This window comes from Homarus americanus, unplaced genomic scaffold (assembly GCF_018991925.1).
Source record: "Homarus americanus isolate GMGI-L3 unplaced genomic scaffold, GMGI_Hamer_2.0 scaffold12042, whole genome shotgun sequence".
NCBI lineage: Eukaryota > Metazoa > Arthropoda > Malacostraca > Decapoda > Nephropidae > Homarus > Homarus americanus.
This window is the reverse complement of record NW_024746631.1, coordinates 54-18,995: the sequence shown is the minus strand read 5'-3', so window position 1 is coordinate 18,995 and position 18,942 is coordinate 54. Positions and strand designations below refer to the sequence as shown.

The 18,942-nt window shown below is 42.7% G+C and overlaps 3 protein-coding genes across 3 annotated transcripts; 1 reads left to right on the top strand and 2 right to left on the bottom strand.

Moving 5' to 3' along the window:
• Positions 1 to 3,800: 3,800 nt before the first annotated feature.
• On the bottom strand, positions 3,801 to 4,364 carry LOC121879376 (basic proline-rich protein-like). The gene has a single exon (XM_042385983.1). It carries the CDS (start codon positions 4,362 to 4,364, stop codon positions 3,801 to 3,803), a length of 564 nt encoding a protein of 187 aa, XP_042241917.1.
• Positions 4,365 to 4,651: 287 nt separating this feature from the next.
• LOC121879375 (small nuclear ribonucleoprotein-associated protein B'-like) lies at positions 4,652 to 5,008 on the top strand. Its single transcript, XM_042385982.1, has one exon. It carries the CDS (start codon positions 4,652 to 4,654, stop codon positions 5,006 to 5,008), a length of 357 nt encoding a protein of 118 aa, XP_042241916.1.
• Positions 5,009 to 5,825: 817 nt separating this feature from the next.
• LOC121879374 (basic salivary proline-rich protein 1-like) lies at positions 5,826 to 7,092 on the bottom strand. The gene is made up of 3 exons (XM_042385981.1): positions 6,810 to 7,092; positions 6,368 to 6,683; positions 5,826 to 6,279 (listed from the first exon to the last, which is right to left on the bottom strand). The coding sequence occupies exons 1-3, from the start codon at positions 7,090 to 7,092 to the stop codon at positions 5,826 to 5,828; spliced, it is 1,053 nt and encodes a 350-aa protein (XP_042241915.1).
• Positions 7,093 to 18,942: the final 11,850 nt, after the last annotated feature.

Sequence of the window (18,942 nt, the reverse complement as noted above, 5' to 3'; positions counted from 1 at the left end):
TACTTTGCCAGTGAGCCACCATACTGTGTTGAATAGTATATACACCAGTGTCAACATTAGATCGGGTCAAAAAGGGCATATATATTTTAAATTGCAATTTAGAATGTGTAATAGTCTAGAAAAGTTACTCCTACATAAAGTTTATCAAACTCCAACATATGGTATTAGTCTTGTATTATTACAGTAAAAGATGGCACCAATTTGCAGCCCTTAACTAATACTACGTAGATCTATCCATACTAATAATACTGAAATGTGCTCCTTAATTTGGGTTACTTGATCAACAAACACCTTTCCCTCAATATCAATATTTTGTTCTTTTTCCATCAGTTTATAATACAGTTATCTCTTATTTTTCCTCTTCAGTGTACAGCAGTTTACATTACCCTTCATCATCTCTGACGTTTGCCTCGAGCTGCTGGAGGCTGCCCACCATCCGTGCCTCCACACTCGCCTATTTTATTTTTCTAAGTCGCGCATTTTCACCTATATGAAGGAGCCAATTCATGGTATAAGTGTTAAATTATGTTTGATGAATACTGTATTGTTCACTTCTTTGATAACTGCCCTGTTCACACGGCACGAGAGATGAAGCGCTGGTCAGAGGAAAGGTCGAATGAAATTGACCTTTTGGACTGGCCATCTAAATCTCCAGGTCCATATTCAATAAGTTTCTTTCAGTTAAACAATACAACTTTTCCTTTACCCAATAGAATAATCATGTTGTATTTTTTATTGAAACATTTAATATCACAAATATAATATTGTATAGGGCCATTGATTGTGTTAAGCGATTACTATGACTGTTTGTGAGTGCTACCCAGACCTCAACCCTATAGAGACCATTTGGCCCCAGATAGTGAACGCGTGGGAACCTGAAGACAAGCTAAACACTGGTCCCGACTCCTCCTACACACCCAGGACGAGTGTGAGCAGTTTGTGAGGAACCAACCACCTATGTAACCTTGTGTCTCAGTCCCAAGAAGGCTCCAGGGGGCTATATAAAAGGGAGGCCATTGGACAGGCTATTGATATTCTGTATGACCTGTGTTGGTAAATATTAAAAGTAAATGTGATTTCCACCCTCGTATTTTTCAATATTTATCCTCATATCTACGTTATTATAAATATCTAATTACTGGTGATTAAAACCTGAACAACAACTTAAAATTGATAAATATAGAAATGGAAGGTGCATTATAATAATGTATTAGCCCGTCAGACAGACCGTAATACTTATATTAATGTGGGCTACAAACATTATGTTTATATAATTACATCACGCACGGTAACTAGCTTATGAGCCGCGGTTAAGATACTAAACGCCTGGGCAATATTTCTATAATGTGGGTTAGTTTTTATAAGACACAATTGAAGTGATTGTGATTGTGGTGATAGTGTGGTGATTTTGGTGATGATGAAGATTGTGGTGATGGTGAAATGATTGTGGTGAAGTACTTAATTATTTAAAAGGGTGAAAGGAATCAATAGAGGAGATATAGATAAAGTTCTTATAATATCCGAGCAGGATAGGACTCGTAGCAACGGATTTAAATTGGATAAGTTTAGGCTTAGGGGGGAGATAGGAAGGAACTGGTTCACAAACAGGGTGGTGGACGAGTGGAACAAGCTTAGCAACTTTGTAGTAAGCACTGGAACGCTGGAAAGTTTTAAAAGGCTAGATCGATTCATGGATGAGAGAGAGTGGTAGTAACTCTCGACAGGAGCTGCCATGCACAGGTCAACCGGCCTATTGTAGACTCCTTATTATCCTATGTTCTTATGGTGGTGAAGTGATTGTGGTGATGGTGGTGAAGTGTTTGTGGTGATGATGGTGAAGTGTTTGTGGTGATGATGGTGAAGTGATTCTGGTGATGGAGTGAACTGATTCTGGTGATATTGGTGAGTGTTTCTGGTGAAGCAATTACCTTTTCATAAATCATCTTCACCTAAATTTCCATTTGATGACGGAATAAAACTCTCAGTAACTACTTATTGGGATGAAAAACTACCACGGAGGTGGTTAACCATGTAGTGGACGTCTCCCCTACAACTGCATAGCCGCATTCCAATGCCACAGTATCCTAGCAACCAGCCACCTGCTACGTCTTCCCTAGCAACCAAATGAGCGGCCCAGGGGGGGCGTCACCAGATGCCTCAGTATCCTAGCAACCAGCCACCAGCTGCTACCGTATCCTAGCAACGGGTCGAGAAACCGGCGACTTCCCACGGTTTACTTCCGGCGGCCTGTGTATATAAGCTCTGTCTCTCCATTGAGATTCATTCTGCTCTCGGTTCCTGAACACGCAACACCTCCTCCAAGCAAGCTCCTCGCTGTCCCGCTCTCATTCAACCTGGAGGCCAGCAACAGGCAATATCTTCTATAACGAAGCTCCTGCACATCTACCTCCTTCAACACGCTACTCACCGAACGTGTCTACTGAGCAGCTCCTCACCACACGGCATCTCCAGCACCAGACTGTCTACCATATAACTTATATTATATAAGAAAACCACCACCTTAGAGTTTCCATCCATCCTGAGTGCTAGACAACATAATATCACGAAACCCTACAACCAACTCTCTATCATCACATGTAACTTATGAAAACAAAAATACCAACAATTTACTCACCACAGTGGAGAGTAGCGACATAAACTTGCGTTTAAATGACTTAATATAAAAATACTAAAAATTTAATCACCACATAGCAGCCAATCACGACACGCCCTTCCCTCACAGCTCACTCAGGAAAATGGCAGTCTGGTGACGTCACAATGGTGTGTTATACCAAGGAAGGAATATATAGAGAAACTTGTACTACATCCTATTAACGTTCAGCCTTGATTGGTGTGCCATCTCTCAATTTAACTTTACCATAAATATTTAAGGTCATCAAAGAAAACGTGTTGTTGTCTAGAGAACGAACTTGTCTTTAGCTTAGACTCCTGTCATAAGCCATATACATTTTTATTCCTAGCAGCCATTGCATAAATATACATGATTGTCTGCTTATACATTTATATATTTATTTACTCATGAATAATTGTGTTCCTTAAATAAAAGAAAAGGCAATACTTAGGTGGTAGATAAATATAAGTTAAGAAAACATCAAAAGCAAGCGGGAAGGTAGACCTAATCTTCATGATATCCACAAAAAGTAGGAAGCAGTAATAAAAAGACTAAGTTTCAGCTTTCAGTCTTGAAAATATGTATAATTCAGGGTGGATAAGGCCGAAATACAGTACGTGTTTGAATGTTCTGATAAGAACACACATTATAATTTCTTTAAATATAAGACAGCATACAGCTTGCTAGCACTTCCCACTACGATTACGGACATAAACTATAAACTTTGTGATAGTTGACAGCCGTAATCAAGTTGGGTGGAAAAGATAAATGAAACCAGAGAAAAAAGGGAGAAATACATATTATATTTGGTGTGTGGTGTAAATAAAGAGGGATACTGTATATCCATCCCATTTAGATTGTTGCGAAAGAAACATATGCAATACAGCCCCAAGCAATAATACATTAGTATCCCTGGAAGCTCCACCACCTCTGTTAGGGCCCCTGGGGGGGGGCCCCAGCCCCAGAGAAGGCTTTAGGGGTGCCACAGCCGTTGGAAGGGCTTCTGGGAGGCTCCCTGAGGGTGCCTCCATCTCTGGAAGGGTTTTTGGGAGGAATCACAGCCTCTGGGAGGGTCTCTGGGGCGTCACAGCCCACGAGAAGACCCTTAAGGGTGCCAAAGTCGTTGGGAGGGCCTCTGGAAGGCCCCCTGGGTGGTAGTGGGCGCCGTCTATGTGAGGGTTTTGGAGGGAATTGCTGCTCCTGGGAGGGTCGCTGGGGGTGTTGCTATCCCTGGGGGTGCCGCAGAGTCTGGGAGAGCCGCTGGGAACTCCACCAGCTCTGGAAGGGCTGGTGGGGGCTCCCTGCCCCTGAGAAAGTCCCTGGGAGGCCGCTGCTGCTGGGAGGGTCCCAGGGGGCTCTGTCCTAATTGGGTGGCACCCTGGGGGCGCCGCCGTTTCTGGGGGGGTTTTGGGGGCGTCGACGCTTCTAAGAGGGTCCCGAGAGCGTCAACACACCTAGGAAAGTTGCTGAGGAAGCCACCGCCCCTGAGAAGGCCCCTGGGAAGGGTCCCTGGGGTCACCACCGCCCCTGGTAGGGTCCCTGAGCGTGCTGGCGCCCCTTGGAGGGTCCCTGTGGGCGCTGCCGTTCCTGGGGGTGCCGCCACCTCTTGGAGGGTCCTTGGCAGGTTCCCTGGGGGAGCTGCTGTCCGTGGAAAGGACGTTTGGGGGCGACGTCGCTCCTTGGAGGATCCTTGGGGGCGCCGCTGCCCCTGTAGGAGGGTCCCTAGGGGCATCACCACCCCTGGAAGGACCCCTGGCGCACTGTCCCTGGGAGTGTCCCTGGGGGCGCCACCGCCTCTGAGTGAGCCCTGGTGGTGCAAGCACACCTGGGAGGACCCTTGGGGGCGCAGCCACTCCTGGGAATTCCCCTGGGGGCGTCGCCACCGCAGGTGGGGGGGGGTCCTTGGGGGCGCGGCCGCCACTGAGTGTGCCCCTGGTGCTGCTACCACCCCTAGGAGGTCACTGGAGGCGTCTGTAGGAGGGTTTTGGTGGCGTCGACGCCCATTGAAGGGTCCCTGGGATGGTCCCTGGGGACGTCACCGCCACTGAGAGGGTTCCTAGGGGTACCTCCGTCCCTGAAAGGGTCCCTGTCGGAGCTGCTGCCCCTCGAAGGGTCCTTTGGGCCGCTGCCACCCCTGGGAGGGTCCATGTGCACGCCGCAGCCCCTGGGAGGGTCTCTGGGGGCGCTGTCGTCCCTAGGAGGGTCCCTGGGGGCCCAGCCGCCCCTGAAAGATTCGCTTGGGCACCACCTTCCCTTGGAGAACCCCTTAAGGCGTCGTCGCCACTGAGAGAGCCCTTAGGGGTGCCGCTGCCCTTTGGAGGGTTCCTGGGGGCACCACCGCCCCTGGATGTGGGTGCCTACGCCCTGGAAGGGTAGCTAGGGGAGCGGCCATTCCTGGGAGGGCCCCTGGGAGCACCAGATTTGTAGGACCCCTAGGTGCATTAGTTTTTGCCCTATTTACAACTCTGTGATATGCACCCTTAAATAAATACACCTACCATCACATTTCCAGTATCATCCCATTCTGAAGAAGGTAACGGAGAATAATATCCAACAGGAAAACAGAAGTTGGGATATTGTGTTGACTGACTGGCTGTAATTTGGTGGGTTAAAATAATAGATCATCAATCATATTTCACTAAGGGACTGCTGGAAGTATGTAATATATATGACACAATGAACAAGCATGCCATAGGGCCCTGGGAACCCTTGGTAGGGTCCCTATGGGGGCACTGCCCCTGGGAGGGTTCTTGAGGGTGCCACCATCCCTGGGAGGGTCCTTGGGGGCGCCCCAGACTCTGGGAGTGGCCCTGGGAGGGTCCCTGCAGGTGCCACTATCCCTGGGTGCGCCACTGCCCCTGTAAAGGTTCCTGTGGGCGTCGCCATCCTTGGGAAGGTCCCTGGGGGCGCTGGTGCCCCATGGAAGGCATCCTGGGATGATCCCGGGGGCGCCACTGCCCCTGGGAGGGTCACTGGAATTGTCCCTGGGAGCGTCGCCGCCCATGGGAGAGTCCCTGAAGGTTTTACTTTCCTATGAGAGTCCCAGGAAGCGCCTCCGCCCTTGGAAGGGTACCTGAAGGCGCCGACATCCCTGGGATGGTCCCTGGTGCCACCGCTGCCCCTGGGAGAGTCCCTGGGGATGCTGCCGCCCATGGCAGGGTACCTGGGATGATCTCTGGGTGCGCCACCAACCCTAGGTGGGTCTCTGGGTCCATCGCCGCACCTGAGAAGGCCCTGGAAGGGTCTCTGGGGGCTTCATCGCCCCTGAGAAGGTCCCTGGGGTCCCTGCCGCCCCTGAAAGGATCCCTAGACGTGCTAACACTCCTGGGAGGACCCTGGCGTCTCCCTCGCCCCTGAGAGAGCCCCTGGGGGCGCCACCGCCTCTGGGAGGATCCCTGAGAAGGCCTCTGGGGGCGTCGCTGTCCCAGCGAGTGTCCCTGGGGATGTCACCGCCTCTGAAAGGGCTCGTGGGGGTGCCTTCGTCCCTGTGAGGGTCCCTTGCGGCACTGCCATCCGTGTAAAGGCCCTTTGGGGCACTGCCACCCCTGGGAGGGTCCCCGGGGGCACCAATGTCCCTAGGATGGTCCCTGGAGGCGCCGCTGTGTTTGGAAGGACCCCTAGGTGCTCCACGGCCCCTGAGAAGGCCTCTGTGGGAGAGCCCCTGAGGGTGCTAATGCCCTTGGATGGCCCGCTAGGGGTGCTGCCATCTCTGGGAGGGTTTTTGGTGGCATTGACGCCCATTGGAGAGCCCTTGGGGGCACCGCCGCCCCTGGGAGTGTCCTTGGGATGGTCCCTGGGGATCCACCGCCTCTGTGAGGATCCCTGGAGACGCTGCCATCCCTGGGAGTGTCCCTGGAGGTGCTGCTGCCTCTGGAAGGTTCCTTAGGGTCGTTTAGGTCGCCGCTGGGAGGGTCCCTGGGCACGCTGCCTCTCTTGGGAGGGTCCCTGGGGGCGCCGCCATCCCTGGGAGGGTCCTTGGGAGCACCGCTGTTCCTGGTAGGGTCCCTAGGGGCACTGTTGCCCTTCAAGGGTCCAATGGGGGCGCCGCCATCTCTGGGAGGGTTTTAGGGGGCGTCAACACCCATTACACCCATTGGAGGGTCCCTGGGGGCACCACCACCCCTGGAAAGGTCCCTTGGGGCGCCAACACCCCTGTGAGGATCCCTGGGGGCACCACCATCCCTGGGAGGGTCCCTGGCCGTGTCATAGCCATTGGGAAGGTCCCTGGGGGTTCTGCTGTCCCTGGGAGGGTCCTTGGGAGTGCCACCATCTATGGGAGGGTCCCTAGAGGTTTTGTCACCCCTGGGAGGGTGTCTGGGGGCCCAGTCACCCCTGAAAGGATCCCTTGGGGTACCACCACCCCTGGGAGGACCCATGGGGGTGCTGTCTCCCCTGAGAGAGCCCCTGGGGGCACCGCTGCCCTTGGGAGGGTCCATGGAGGCGGCATAAATGAAAAGCATTTTAACTTTTTTTTTTTTTAATTTGAGTGTTAATTGCATTAATTACAGCACATTGTAAGTAATATACAAGGCAGTACGTTTACATGGCTATTATAGAACACATGAAAAGTCATGATTAGTAAACGTCACCTGCTGTCAAGAAAACTGAGGCAAAATGCCAAGAATACATACATACAGTACAGTACATACATACATACTACATGAAGCTCAATACTGCAATACATTCTCCAGTACTGTATTAAGCTTTTAATGTTAAATGTGTCAAATAGTTTCATAAAATTTTATCTTATGTACAAAAACAAAAGAAAAACTTCTTATTACTCTTTAAGATATAATAAGCATGAGATAAATTCATTCATCTTCATTAAACAGATAAATCTCAAGTATCAAAACTTGTGAGGGTAACCAGTCAATGCCTTCAATACAAAATAAATAATACTTTTGTATATAACATGAGAATTAAATATATTTTATATGTGAATTAAAGTGTTTTATATTGGAATAATTAAATTGATGATAATGATATGTACATGATGAGTCAAGACATGTTGTAGCAAGGTTATGGTTACAGTTTATGAGGCCTTAGTTAACACACTTACTACAACATCACAAGGCTAAAAATGAAAGTCTCCATTTATACTATGCAGTGGTGGATCCCTGGTTTCAATTTGTCCGCAAAATGGAGGTGTCACTCCTAATGACAATATATTTGTTTAATAGTTATTTTAAATACTGCAAATTCCTGATAAACACATTTATTGAATAGTACAGAAGGCGAAATATAGTTTGAAAATACCTATTTCAGATACAGTACTGTGTTCTGTGCTTCGTCTCTGCTCTGTGATGAAAGTTACGTAACCACCCTTAAAATATTCCGGATCCACCCTTGGCAGGTCTAGATGGAATTGAAAAGTTGTTCCACAGTGGCACTGCTACAGCATGCCAACTCATCTAAGCTCAAAGGCCTTTAAGGTTCCTGAGCATTGTGAGGATTTACTTGAGCTGTCTTCAACAAGTGAGGGAGATATGAGAAAGAATATGTTCCTAAGGTGAAGCAAGTACAGTATAGTTATTGACTTCAACATAGGAAGTAATGTGAACAACCCTTCTTGAATACCAACTCCTGCTCACTTGTGAAATGTCAGTAGTGTTATATTGTAAGTACAGTATAATCTTTCTGAATTGTTGAAATAAAAAAGAAATGATACATAAGAATAACTATTGAAAGTAGTGTTAACCATTACAGTGACTACAATCTTTTGAGAGGGATTAAAGTGGGGATTTAAGACAAACACTTAAATCACTTTGGCAAGTACAGTCATCCCTTATTTATCTGGACTGCCAAATGTTTCCAATTTAGAATATGTAGTTGGTATAGGATGTATGGAGCTATAACATGAACCTCACATTCAGATCATCTACTTATAGTACTATATATGCTATGAATCTAACCCCATAGGGTTTTAAAATTATCAGTACAGTGCAGTACTGTACAGTATTATAAACATATATTTTACTACATTCCCGAACAACACAACTTTATGATTATACAGTAGTAGTTAATAAGGAAACAGTACCTGTATTACTAATTTTATAATTGCATCATAATAAAAATAATTACCTGAAATTACAGATACAGTACCTGTAATAGGTATGCATACCTATCATATACAATTTTTTCAATTTTCATTATCCAGAAGCATGTTATGGCCAGACAAATGAGGGATGACGGTGTTAAATTTTAAAATATCTGTAGTAGTATAGTACAATATGTATAAAGCTTTGTGAATATATAGAGATTCATTTAATGTGGTAATTCTAAGATATTAATGTGTTTTAATGCAAAAAAGTTGTTATATTTCATTTGGATTTTTCCAATTACTTCATTTGTACAGTGATATTATTAGTTTACACATACAAAACAGTATTCACATATATATATATATATATATATATATATATATATATATATATATATATATATATATATATATATATATATATATATATATATATATATATATATATATATATATATATATATATATATACAGTATATATATATATACATATACAGTACAGTATACCAGTATATATATGAAACAGGCCTTCTCATGTAAAGTTAAATAGGTCTATGTATAATAACTTCATCACTTTAAGCCATCCATTCAAGTGCTTAATTAAATATGGGAAGGAAATTGGAATGTTATTTATAAAATAGTTGTACAGTTTAGAAATGACCAAGTATTGGCCCAGCATAGGCATTCAAAAATATTATGTTTCAAAAACTCATCATATGATACTGAGGTGCACAGTACTGTACTCTACTATTAATTATCATAAACTAAATGTACAGGTTCTTGTACACACACTATTCCTCACCTTCTAATGTAAATTTGCAAAAAATTACCAGGGTAATTAAGATTATTTTTCAGTTGTTCAAATTTAGTAGTCTTACACAGGTAGTCCCCATTTATCACATGGGGCCCCACTCCTAAAAACCTTTGCCATGTGTGAAATTGTAGTAATTTGTGCCTAATTAATTTTTCCATGAGAAACAATGTATAGTACTGTACAGTATTAAGGGGAGGATGCATTCCTAGCTGGCAGTTTTGTGGGTACTTAAACTGATCTTTTTTTCAGAAACTTAGAGATTGGAAAAAAATAAATACAGGTACTGTACAAATATTTATGAAATACTACAACTGAGAAACATGTGCATGCTCTCACACTCATAGCCTTTCATCAAGAGTAGTTTCTTCACCACACTCATGTTATCATTTAATAATGTCTAATTTCACCACTAAAATAAAACCATTTGATTGATTCTGGATATCTGTACAAGGTATGCTTGGTGAAGCACTGCACTGGTAAGTCTTTTTGCATTCATTATACATGATTTAGGGCAATTCCGAAAGAACTGATTGCATATACAGTATACATAAACAGCTCTTTCTAGCATGCGTGTCTGTGCAACCGGAAGGTTCTTGTTGAATTGTGCAATTGGTTTAATTTTTGTTCTTATGAAAGCACTTCTTAAAAAACTAAATTGTGATAATAAAATTATTTAGTAAAAAAATTAACCTGTGATACATGAGTTTCCAATAAATGATGACTACCAGTACAGTACACATATAAACATCTGATAAAAGCCCTGAGTTGCCCTCCCCTCCCTCCACCCCACATAAAAGGAAGTGACAAATGGTTGGAGAATACTTAAGCTGTCCTCCTACCTTCCACACACCCACCCCCAAACCCTTAATTAAAATGAAGTACCAAATAATAGATTTTTCCCCTTAAGATTTCTGATCTTTGGCTACATTCACCTGCTGCACACTGTGTAGTCTGACTCATAGATTTAAGTCAGACATGTCCTTAAAAGGTAATTGTATTTAATTCCTGTATCTTTAATTTTATCCCCTGACATTCACACCATTCTTTGTTTCCTACTTCAGCTATGTATCTACACTAACTCAGAACAGCTCATTCTACTCACAAATTTGAAGTTCTTTGTCTAATCATTTTGCGTTTCATTCACTTGACAGCCGCATCAACCTATAATACTCCACCAGTTGTTAACAATGGATTTAGCTTCACTGTATGTGCTCATGGTAGATACCACCAGAACACTGTGTATTGTACTGTGGGGAAACTCTTTGTGGTGTTTGATTTATAGCCATTAATTATACACTCAGTGTTTTTTTATGTTACTCTTATTATAAAGGTTTCTCATACGTATTTACAATCGTCTTCAGTTTATATACCTGTACAGTATATATATATATATATATATATATATATATATATATATATATATATATATATATATATATATATATATATATATATATATATATATATATATATATATATATATATATATATATATATATATATATATATATATATATATATATATATATATATATATATATATATATATATATATATATATATATATATATATATATATATATATATATATATATATATATATATATATATATATACACACACACACACACACACAAGTATACCTGTATAAACATCGTTATTCTATGGCAACAGGGATTTTCGAATTTTGATAGGATCCAAGCACAATAAGAAAAAGTTTGGTAAAGATCTATTATATAGTTTACATTTAAAATAAACTTAATACCATTACCATCCATTTACAACCTGTGGAACAAAAATTTGAGTACAGTACAATACTGTTACAATATTTACAGCTCAGCTCCAACAACTCCTACAAAAGATATATGTAAAGTGATGCCAAGCTTAAAATTATGCAGTTGTAAATAACTACATGCTGACATGATACAGGAGCCAAGATATTTAAAGGGTTCATTGATTGATAAAATCTTGGAAGGAAAAGTCTGTAAGAGCTTAACCAGCAACTGAATGGACTAACATAGGAGACAGTTGTAATGAGGAAGCCTTAGCACAGTTCCACAATATTCACCTAATGCCTTTCTATTAAATCAGGTTGGCATACTAATAACAACTTGCAGGTAATAATGTTATTCATATCATTCATATCACAAAAGGAATGCAAATGTTGTATCTCCTTCCTCTCTAAGTAATAAACACTTAGATTAGTTCTGCTACAAGCACTGGTTCTCCTTGGGCATTGAATGCAAGATTACGGGAAATTGGATGAAGGATGGATGGTTCATCTGGCAGTGGGCGGTTGGCAAGATCAGGTGGTTGGAAGGTTGATCCCGTAAATGAAGTCCTCAATTCATGGTAATCACCGTTCTTGATGGAAATTGAAATTAATTATTATAAAGAATAGCTTTTGCAAACTTTTACATACAGATAAACCTCTAGTTCCAATGGGATTAGATTCCTGACAACCCAATCGCAGGTCGATATATTATATGGGCTAGTCAGACACCCATAGAAAAAAAAATCCTAGAATACTACACTACAACAAAATTAAACAACACCCACCACATCATTAAAAACAAGTCTAGTCATCATCATATGTCCTCTTCATGGCTAAGGAGACTCTTAAGGTGGAGAGGAGACATCAACCTGAGTCCCACACAGACTTTGGGGAGTCTGATGAGTGGGGGCTGGAGGTGTAGCTTTTGTCTTGGCCTTGAAGATAGTGAGCAAAATGCTTGCCAGACATTTTTAAAGTTACACTTTTCACTTCAGTCACAAAAACGTGATAATGGTAAGGGATTAGTGGGTCTCATGTGACTGACCTGACCTGATGCAATGTCAGGTCACCCATCGTCAGGGTGGGGATTAGAACGAAAGCACTTCTTAGTCAGATTGAAAGCACTTCACAGTCAAAGCAAAAGCACTTCACAGTCACTAAAATAGAGTACAGTTGTACCCAGCTTAACGCAGTCAATTGAACCCACAGGGTACGGCGTTAAGTGAAAACCGCGTTAAGTGAACAACAGAACATATGGGATTAATTCCAATAGAGACTGGCCTGATCCCCAAACTCCACTTTTTGATGACACACAACTATGTTCTAGTATAAATAACATCTTAATTTTATGATGGTACATGCACACAATTAATACTTAAGAGAAATAGAGAAATACAGTCGCAAAGTTAATGTCCATTCAAATAATGGACTCGACTCCCGCCCCCTCTTCTCACACTACACTGCTGGCTCTTCCCTCTCTGAGAAATTTTGGGGGGAAACCACTAGATTTTAATAAATAATACCTCAAACTAAAGTTAGGATAATGTAATTGACATTGCTGGATTCCTTGTAAGACCAGGAAAATTTAGAATATAAATGTCATATATTTTGCACAAAAGATAACATATTTACTCAGAGTAAACATTATATCTAAAATTTGTATGTCTAATGCGAAATCTATGATGTTTATATTCAAAATGATCATCATATTGTAAGAATTCCAGCAATGTAAATTATATTCTGGCCGGGTAATTTGTATGAATTTTATGAGCTAAAACAAATATCTTCAGTTAATAAAAAAAAAAAATATTCTTCACACACTATCTGTCAATCAAAACACCCTACCTTGCTTACCCCCCTCTTCCAACCTCGCCAGATGGTTGGTCGATCCCTCCCTCCCCCCCACCCCGCACCAACCCTCCCTACCAGAGAAATGTTTGGGAGAAACCAGAATATTTACCTTTTTAGTAATAAATAATAACTCAGATTAAAGTTAGGATAATATAGTTCACATTGCTGGATTCCTTGCAAGACCAGGAATATTTTGAATAGACACGTCATATATTTTGCACAAAAGATAACATATTTGCTCAGAGTAAACAAAATACTTACAGAAGATCTAAAATTTGTATGTCTAATGCAAAATCTATGATGTTTATATTCAAAATGATCATCAAATTGTAAGAATTCCAGCAATGTAAATTATATTCTGGCTGGGTAATTTGTATGAATTTTATGAGCTAAAACAAATATCTTCAATAAATAAACAAAATATACTTACCCAAATACTATCTGTCAATCAAAATACCCCACCTCCCCCCTCTTCCCACCCGCTCCCTGGGTCCCTCCCTCCCTCCCTACCAGAGAAATGTTTGGGTTATAACAGTATATTTACATTTTTAGTAATAAATAATACCTCAGACTAAAGTTAGGATAATATAATTGACATTGCTGGATTCCTTGCAAGACCAGGAATATTTTGAATATACATGTCATATATTTTGCACAAAAGATAACATATTTGCTTTGAGTAAACAAAATACTTGCATTAGATCTAAAATTTGTATGTCTAGTGCAAAATCTATGATGCTTATATTCAAAATGATCATCAAATTGTAAGAATTCCAGCAATGTAAATTATATTCTGGCCGGGTAATTTGTAAGAATTTTATGAGCTAAATAAAAAAATTATACTTCACCAGCGTATATAGATAGATGCACTGCGTAAAGTGGGAATTCCAGTTCTGGTTTAATGTAGAAACGCGTAAAGTGAAACCGTAAAGTGAAACCGAGGGTTCACTGTAGTAAAGCAAGGGTTCACTGTATAAACGTCATATATTTTGCACAATAGATAAAAATATTAGCACAATAGATAAAATATTTAGCACTTTGTAATAGAATTACTAATTACAACTAAAATTTGTATGTCTATTGTGAATTATAGCATGTTTATATTCAAACTAATCACTATCTTATAAGAATTCCAGCAATGTTAATTATATTCTCACATGTCAGTTCAGTGACATTTTATAAGAGAAAAACTTAAAGTCAAACATATAGCCTCACCTTCCCCTCCCTCCCTCCATCCTTCTGCCCCATCTTCCCAGCCAGGAATTGGTGGTTATAGGCTTACAGGTTTTATCTTATATAATACCACAGATTAAAGTTAGGACAATATAAATTGCATTGCTGAAATCCTTGCAAGACAGCAAATAATTTGAATATAAACATCATATATTTTGCACAAGATATAAAAATTAATCACCTGTATCACATTACAGTTGTGAGTTATGAGTTTTAGTGTACAGTATATGTAATATATAGTGACTTAAGGCCGATTTAGGAGTGTCTCTGACTTTACACGAGGTCCCAAGAAAGTAACCCTCGCCTAAGATGCGAGTCTACTGTATATTGGAATTTTTTTTTAGCCAAATATCTTTTATAAGGTCTATACTGTATATCCTGACCCTACTGTATAGGAAAGTTGGTGATGACCAATATTTTTTATTTTATTTATTTTTCATAAAATAACAAAGCAATTAAAATGTAATAACTTTGATAGATAGATAACTCTTAATACTGTACATCACATAACTCAAACTGATACTGTACAACAACAGTTGTACCCCCCGATCAGTAGTGGATTACAATACAGTGGTCCCTCAGTTAACGAACACAATTCGTTCCAGAAGGTCGTTCGTTAACTGAATCCATTGTTCCATGGGATATTAAGTAATTGGTTCCAGCTCACCGAAGAGTACATACAAAGTAAAAAAAAATGCAGTAAAGTACACTTACTTTGAGGTGTGTATGTAGAAGGTTCCTGGTTGATGATGATGGGAATTAGAAGTGGGGGTGGAGGAGAATGGAGAAAAGAATGAAGTGGGGATGGAGGAGAAATCACCTTTCAGTGGACCCATGCTTGATGCCGTCATTTCATCAATAAAATTTTAAGTTCACGAAGTGTAACTCAAGATTTTCTTTAAATCAACACTGCACTGTGCTATATACAGTTAACCCTCACTTTACGCGGTTAATGTAACCCGGAGGGTACTGTGGGGTTCAAGATGTTTGGTTCACACTCAGGATGGGATGGAGAAAGGAAACTCACAATGTGCTCTCTATATACATGTTGTATTGGATGTACAATGCAGCTTGGTGCTGGGAAGGCAGCATGGTTACAAGCGTGATGTAGAGAGAGCTGGTTGGTGAGGACGCTCAGAGAAGGACAGCTTGTGGGTCGCCATGCTCGCCAGCGGGAGAGAGTACCGCCAGGCAGGCGGAGGAGGAGTGAAGGCCGCCAGGCAGCGGCGGAGGAGGTGTTGCTGGCTGGTTGGTGTAGGTAGAAGGAGAGACAGATCACCACGAGGTCAGGTCTTAAATAGCGGGGGTAGGCGTGGCTTAGCAGTTGACCCCCGCTCCGTGGTGTATGGCGGCGCTGGTTGACCTAGACCACGAGGCATACACTGGGGAATTGGTGGGGTCGGCTAGGCAGCGACAAACAGCGTTTGTAGGGGAGAATTCCACTACAGTACCGCGGAAAGTGAGGAACGCGTAAAGTGAATAACATAACATATGGGATTAATTGAAATGGAGTCCGGGCCGATCCCCAAACTCCACTTTTTGACGACACACAACTATGTTGTAGTAAAAATGTTTTCTTAACTTTATGATGGTATGAAAAAACAAGTAATATAGAAGAGGTTAGGTTAGGAAAGATAAAGGTTAACATAGGAAAAATAAAGGTAAGGTTAGAAAACTAAAAATTAGGTGTAACTTACGGTAGTAGAAGAGATGGGTCGGCATACGGGGATGGAGGCTGGTTCCGAGGCAGAGGGCAGATTACTGGCCCTCAGGTGAGTCACCATTACTAGGTGAATCACCATCACTGTCACTTACAGTTGTCAGGGCTTCCCTGACAAATCCCTCAAAGTCATCTTCACTGCCACTATCACTGGCTTGGGCTGGCTGTGGTGGGTTGCGGGTGAAGAAATCTGTTATGCTTTGCTGACGGCTGGCGTTGATGTTGTCGTGATACACCTTGATGTACGGCTCCATAGCCTGCACCAGCCGGTTATGGAAGACTTCATAGCGGTCATCGTCATTGTCGCGGGAAAGGAAGGACTTCATCTTCTCTGCACACTCCATGGCACCCTTAATATCACTATGACTTAAATTGTGTTCTTCGGAGACTGACGCACCTTCTTCCTCCTCTTCACTGACGTGTTCTTCTTCCAACATCTCTTCGGCAGTCACTTCAGGATCTCTGATCACCTCCAGGATGTCGTCGTTGGTGGTCTCGGAGAAGCCTGGAACTGTAACAGTCTGCGCAGCTTCTCTGGCAAGGTCCACTGCTATTGCAACATTCTGAACCTCACCAGTCACAGATTGACTCCTCCTCTCACCTGGTATTCCATGCAACACATGTCTCCATGCGTGACGAATTGTAGCAATAGACAGCTGATCCCATGACTCCACCAAGAAGTCCACAGCTTTCTTGATGTTAAATACTCTCCAGAATTGTTTGAAGAGTATTTTTCGCTGTTCTAACTGTTGATCCTCATCTTCTTCGCTCTTGCTATCGGTGGTGGTGTCACTCAGGTTACGCAACTCTTCCCTGGTGTTGGTGTAGTCGTTCAGGAGCTGGAATTTTTTTGTTGAGAATGCAGCTTTCACATTGCAAATCAACTCCTGGTCCATGGGCTGTAATATAGACGTAGTGTTGGGAGGAAGGAAGACCACTTTCACGTTGGGGTGACGATCTAACAGTAGGGGCGAGTGTCCTGGTGCGTTGTCCAGCAGCAACAAAATATTAAATGGGACATTCTGTTGCTCACAGAATTTCTTTACATCGGGAACAAAACAGTCATCAAACCAGGAGAGGGACAGTGTAGAAAACATCCATGCCTTACGTGCTGTCAGCCAGTGGACATTTAGCTTGGTCATGTCCATGCTCTTGTAGGCGTGCGGCTTGCGGGCTGTGTGGATCACCGATAACTTGAGCTTACAGGTACCGGAGGCATTGGTGGTAAACAGGACGGTGATGCATTCCTTCTGCATTTTCCGGCCCCGAATCCTGCTGGCATTCTTCACAACGAAGGACTTGGAAGGTAGTTTTTTCCAGAAAAGACCAGATTCGTCCATGTTAAACACCTGGTCGTCACTGTACTGTCCTTCTCCATAATCTCACGTAAAAACGGAGGAAATTCCCGAGCCGCAGCATGATCAGCACTCGCTTCTTCACCACCAATGATTATATTGGTGATCTTGTTCCGGATCTTAAACCTCTGTAACCACCCAGAGGAAGCAGTAAAGGGTTTGGGCTCTGAAGTTCCCATCTTTCGTGCCACTGCCATGTACAGTTCACGTGCGTAGCCCTTCACAGAGCGCGTGTCGACCGCCATGTTCCGTCGCGCCTGACGCACCAAGTACCTCACAAGTAATTTTTCTGTCTTGAGAAGCACCTGGTTGTGAAAATATTTGATCATAGAAGCACCTGTAGACTTTGTGATCTTCATGTGCTCCTTTATCTTGGCTGAATCCTTCTTTATAGTCCGGATCGTAGATTCGTTCACACCATGCTGGCGCGCCAAATCAACCTGCCTTGTTCCTTTCTCCAACTCTTGGATGATGGTATACTTCACCTCGTAGCTTAAGGAACGTCGTGTCTTCTTTGGTTTAGTGCCGCTGGGTCCAGGTAAGGAAAGGTTTCTCTCTGGGGGTGGTGGTCTGGCGGAAGCCATTTTACGGAACAATGGATGCGCGTTTACACGGAGTGGCCTGGAGGGATGAAACTGCCGCGGCTAGGTCAAGCGTCGTCTTTCCTCCCTCCCTCCCTCCCCCGGGTGGACACGTCATAATACTTTAAGCCAATTACAGCTAGCAGCAGAAGGGGGTAGGGATGCATGGCCAATCACAGGTCTGATACGTCATATGACGTCAGTGATAACGCAACAAAGACACACACTGCGCAACCTTACCGCGCCGCTTGCCCAAGCGGAGGGAGGAGGAGGGAGAGGCAGGCAGGCGGGCGGGTGGCGCGTGGGGCGAATCTAAAAATAGTGTCGCGCCGGACACTCTCCGCGTAATGGGGTTCACGTACCGCGTAATGTGAGCACATGAGGTTCTGGCAAGGCACCGCGTTAACGTGGAAACGCGGAATGCGGGACCGCGTAAAGTGAGGGTTAACTGTATTATCAATATGTTAACTAAATTTCAGAATGACCAATAATTTCAATGAAAATGCTAAAATATTCAAGACACCAACAAAATAGATGCTTACTCCACTGTCAACAGAGCCAAACTGATGCCTTGTGGCTGAGTCAAGCTGCTGATGGGCATATATTAAATAAATGTTAAAATGACTAATAATTTTAATATAAAAAAAATGCAATAATATTAAAGAGCACAACTTTATTGATACAGTATTTACTCCACTGGAAACGAATGTAAACATAGAATAGATTACTGAATTGCCAGACTGGGCCATCAGCTGATGCTCACAACAAAACATGATGTTTGTAAGGATTTTGTTAATTGAATTTTTGTTCGTAAACCGAATTGAAGATTCTTATGGAAGGTAATTCATTAACCGAACCGTTCGTTAACCGAGGGACCACTGTACTGTATCGGGAGCAAATGCCTGTGTAACAGGCCAAATTATACCCCCTGGCCACATTAAA

Bases quoted from the DNA above. Each gene is read 5' to 3' on its own strand.
- LOC121879376 (XM_042385983.1), bottom strand. From the start codon at position 4,364: ATGCCCCTAGGGACCCTCCTACAGGGGCAGCGGCGCCCCCAAGGATCC.
- LOC121879375 (XM_042385982.1), top strand. From the start codon at position 4,652: ATGGTCCCTGGGGACGTCACCGCCACTGAGAGGGTTCCTAGGGGTACC.
- LOC121879374 (XM_042385981.1), bottom strand. From the start codon at position 7,092: ATGCTTTTCATTTATGCCGCCTCCATGGACCCTCCCAAGGGCAGCGGT. The intron at 6,684-6,809 runs GTGGTGCCCCCA...ACCCTCCCAGAG, and splicing joins CAGGGACCCTCCCAGGGATG to ATGGCGGCGCCCCCATTGGA. The intron at 6,280-6,367 runs GTCAATGCCACC...GCTCTCCCACAG, and splicing joins CCAAGGGCTCTCCAATGGGC to AGGCCTTCTCAGGGGCCGTG.